Source organism: Centroberyx gerrardi, chromosome 17 (genome assembly GCF_048128805.1).
Source record: "Centroberyx gerrardi isolate f3 chromosome 17, fCenGer3.hap1.cur.20231027, whole genome shotgun sequence".
Lineage (NCBI taxonomy): Eukaryota > Metazoa > Chordata > Actinopteri > Beryciformes > Berycidae > Centroberyx > Centroberyx gerrardi.
Window position 1 is genome coordinate 12244100 of NC_136013.1, and position 4021 is coordinate 12248120.

The 4021-nt window shown below is 43.3% G+C and overlaps 1 protein-coding gene across 1 annotated transcript; it reads right to left on the reverse strand.

Annotated features, from left to right (window-relative positions):
- Positions 1 to 2627: 2627 nt before the first annotated feature.
- htr1d (5-hydroxytryptamine (serotonin) receptor 1D, G protein-coupled) lies at positions 2628 to 3779 on the reverse strand. The gene has a single exon (XM_071925601.2). It carries the CDS (start codon positions 3777 to 3779, stop codon positions 2628 to 2630), a length of 1152 nt encoding a protein of 383 aa, XP_071781702.2.
- Between the last annotated feature and the right edge of the window lie 242 nt (positions 3780 to 4021).

Genomic DNA, 4021 nt, shown 5'->3' on the forward strand with positions numbered 1-4021 from the left:
CCCAATGGGAAAATACAGAGCAGAGCCAGAGCAGCAACACTCAGCAGCGTTGACACGTAAGAGCCACCGTGGGCTCGACTGCATAGACTATAACAGGTGGAGGCTGGGGAGGTGGAGGTAAAGCTTTACCAAGCAGCAGAGTGTGCAGCAGTTGTGAAGCAGGAATTAGTGTAAGAGGAGGCCATTTAAATAGACCGCCTTGTTATGAGAATGGATTATGATTGGTGCGCGTGGCGATCAGCTGGTAGATGACTAGCAACACGTGACGTCCGTGCCCTGCCTGAACTAACGCGATGCTTCATTTCTTATCACCTTATTTTTGTTCCATGATTTGATGGAATTTCCCTACACATAAAAACATTTAGCTTGGGTAACATGACCCCAGCTTTCATCGTAACCATATTATCCACAATCAAATACGGTGCATGTGACCCATCATAAACTACATTCATGTGGTTCTGACCTTTTCTTACACTGTGCAGCAGTTTCTCATCTCATCTGACATTTTCAGTCCAAGTGATCGGCACGTGGGTGTTGGGAGTTATATATGTGATACAAACATGGATTTAGCCTTTTGACATGCCCTCTATATGCATTCCTACACTTAACTGGAGGGTCATATGATGAACACTGCTGTACATTGTATAAAATGTCTTTCCCTTTTAGCATGACACTATGACGGTGTCATGGCAGTGCAAGTGAACATGGCTGGTCAAAAATGGAGAAGCACAAACGAGCGCATTACACGGAGAGAGAAACTGGGGATTAACCCACCTTGTCGGGCTGAAACAATGACACCGGGGTTTCCGATAAGTCGGCCTTTTGTCATTCTTGCCTAAAAATATGTTTAAAGCTCTGGGCATTGTTTGTACTTTTTCATTATTGAGATATTGGACAGTACTCTTGTGCATTTGTGTCTGACAAAGGTTCCCAGTGTACCTGATAAGGTCCCTTACACATCAATAAAACTCTTGAAAACCACGTTTGATAAAAAACATTGTCTTAACTAGGGAGGTATTGATTTTTCTCCGAAGGAATTGCACAGCCACTGAAAAGCCACTGAAAAGCCTTATATTCAGGTGCTTCATTATTTATTATTACTGTACACATACATTTAAAGTAGATCCAGTTCAAATGTTTGTGTAATAACATGTAAAGTGGGTCCACTTTAAATGTATGTGTAATAAATAATGGAGCACATTTTCAGAAAAAGAAAGTGATAGAGATTAAACATGGCATTGATTTCTAGGGTTTTCAAGATGTTTAGCGTAGAATACAGTACATTTTCAGATCCAGTGTAAGCCCATGGTTGTCATGAATCTGCAGGAATAACTGAATAGTGGAAGAAAATGATGAACAACGGTCTGAGGTTTTAAATCTGATGAAAGCAACAACATGGGATGCACCTGTCACAACACTGACATTGCCATTGCCATTGTCATTATCATTATGAGGCATTTTTAACATCAGTGAATCTGTTTTCATGCAGCGTACATACCATCTACCAATGAACATGTTTTCATATAAAGGTACAAAAAAAAAATCTCTCAAAATTAAGCATTCTCAATTTGCTCTTACTAGCAAGGCCACTGTACATTTACCCTTACCTGCTCCTTTTTAATTGAGTATGTCATGTCATCTCAGGTTTTTGGAAGAATTAATTTGTTGCTATGGCAATGGGTATTATTTATTATTTGGAGGCGGATTGGGAATGCTGTTTCCAATTCAGTCTCTCTGATGACAAGACAAGCCACACCGGTGAATAGCGTGAATAAATGTCAAACACGTATCCTCCTTACCTCAAACACGCATATATTAGAATAAAGTGACAGCCTTTACACACACACACAAACACACACACACACACACACACACACAAGCTCACAAACAAACATACACCTGTGTACACACACACACTCACACTTTCAAGTATAATTACATAGTAGTGAGACGGACAGTTTTACTGAATCTTTACAGTGTGTAGTCTTTCTAAATACTTTACTACAGAAACATATGGAAGTAGCAGTATATGACACACACACAGTTTGAGACAACATATATTTCATGGCTTTTCATTTCCATTGGATTAAATCCAATCATTCTTTGAGTTTCCTCTTTCCATATAGATGAACCAGTCCTTATATGCTGTAAGTCTTTCCTTTGTCCAAGACATAACAACTATCTCACTTTGGCATGAAATAGACTTCAAATCCCCTTCCTTTAGAAGGCGAGATCCATAATCCCTGGGGATAATCATATTCTCTTTTTTTAACATGCATGCATAATTCTATATGGAGGATATATCTATAGAGCTATGGCACGGAGCTGTCTGATAAAGGTTCAATGTAAAAAAAGAAAGACAGTTCAAAAACATATTACAATTAGCATACGTGTTTACAGCATGAACATGTCAGTGTACAGTATTATCTATTAGTAAGCCCAATAATTTCCATCATGTAAAATATCTCTCCCTCTCTCTCTCTCCCCATTCATACTGTATATCTATATATATATCTCTGTATATATATTCAATGTCCTCTGTGTCTGTTTGTTTCGTTCAGTTCATCCTAAAACTCCTCATATTCTCCAAAAGATGCCAGTTCCAAATCGGTGTAATTGTAAGGTTTTCAAGAGCATCTTTTGAATTTCATGAGTTTTTGAAAGGCCTGTTTGAACTCATCGTTGAATACGGTGTAGATAACAGGATTGATGAGGGAGTTCAGGTATCCCAGCCAGGTGAAGACGTCAAAAAGCACCGGATCAAACCAACAGTCTTTACAGATGGCCATGACAAGCGTACCCACGAAGAATGGGAGCCAACAGACAATGAACGCACCCAGGATGATCCCCAAGGTCTTGGTTGCTTTCCTTTCCCGCGCTGCACACAGACGTTTCCTCTCCAGCACACTGTCTGCCAGCTTCACTTTCACACTATTCATGAATAGAGGCGATCCTCCACCTCCGGCGCTCCCCATGCCAGAGTGTAGGTGTGGTTCCTGGTTGGAGGAAGAGTTGAGAGAACAGAGAGAGGAGCCTGCAGAGGTCTGGATGAGCTGCGCCGTGGTGAAGCGTTTCCCAGACGACGCCGGCGTCTTAAAGATGCGGGAGCGAGCGGCCACGTAGATCCGTCCATAGAGGATGATGAGGAGGACTGTGGGAACGTAGAAGGCGCCGAAGGTGGAGTAAAGGGTATAGGAGATCTGATCTGTGTTCACCATGCACTCTGTCAGCTCCTCGTGGGCTTTGGCCTGCCGCCAGAAAAGCGGAGGCATGGAGATCGATATGGAGATCACCCACACCACCCCAACCATGATCCCAGCCCGACGCATAGTGCGGCGTTTGGAGTACTCCAGCGCATCCGTGATGGCCCAGTAGCGGTCTAATGCGATCACACACAGGTGCAAGATGGAGGCCGTGCAGAAAGTGATATCGGACGACAGCCAGATGTCACAAACGATCTGTCCCAGTGACCAGGTCTTGCTTACGGTGTAGACAATACTTATTGGCATGACTAAGATGGACACTAGCAGGTCTGTGACAGCCAGTGAGCCAATCAGGAAGTTGGCAGGTGTGTGGAGCTTCCTGGTCAGAAAGATGGTGGCGATGACAAAGGCGTTGGACAGCACAGTTGCCAGGGTGACGATGGCCAATAGTGCAGATAGGGAGATTTGGAGGCCCAATAGCGTGGCCTCATCCCAGGGTGCAGAGGTGATTGCCTCAGGAATCTCTGTGGTGTTGCTGGTGAAGTAGAGCTCCAGTGAGCTGTTGTCCAGTTCCATCTCGCCTCCGCCCCTTTCAGCCCTCCTATGTGCAAGGTTTAGACGAGCCTCATCACCGCCATCTCAAACTGTACATGGATCAGTCCGGTCATTGCACTTGAGGAGGGCTGTACTGAGGTGTGATGCCACTGGTTTTAGTTCTGGAAAATGTAGAAGGTCCTCTTTTATCTCTTCAGAGATAATATTTTTCTTCATTTCCTATCCCCTGTATTGCAATGTGATTCCATTCCTAATTTCACCAT

What these genes read in the sequence shown, in the direction of transcription:
- htr1d (XM_071925601.2), bottom strand. Translation starts at nt 3,779, where the DNA reads ATGGAACTGGACAACAGCTCACTGGAGCTCTACTTCACCAGCAACACC.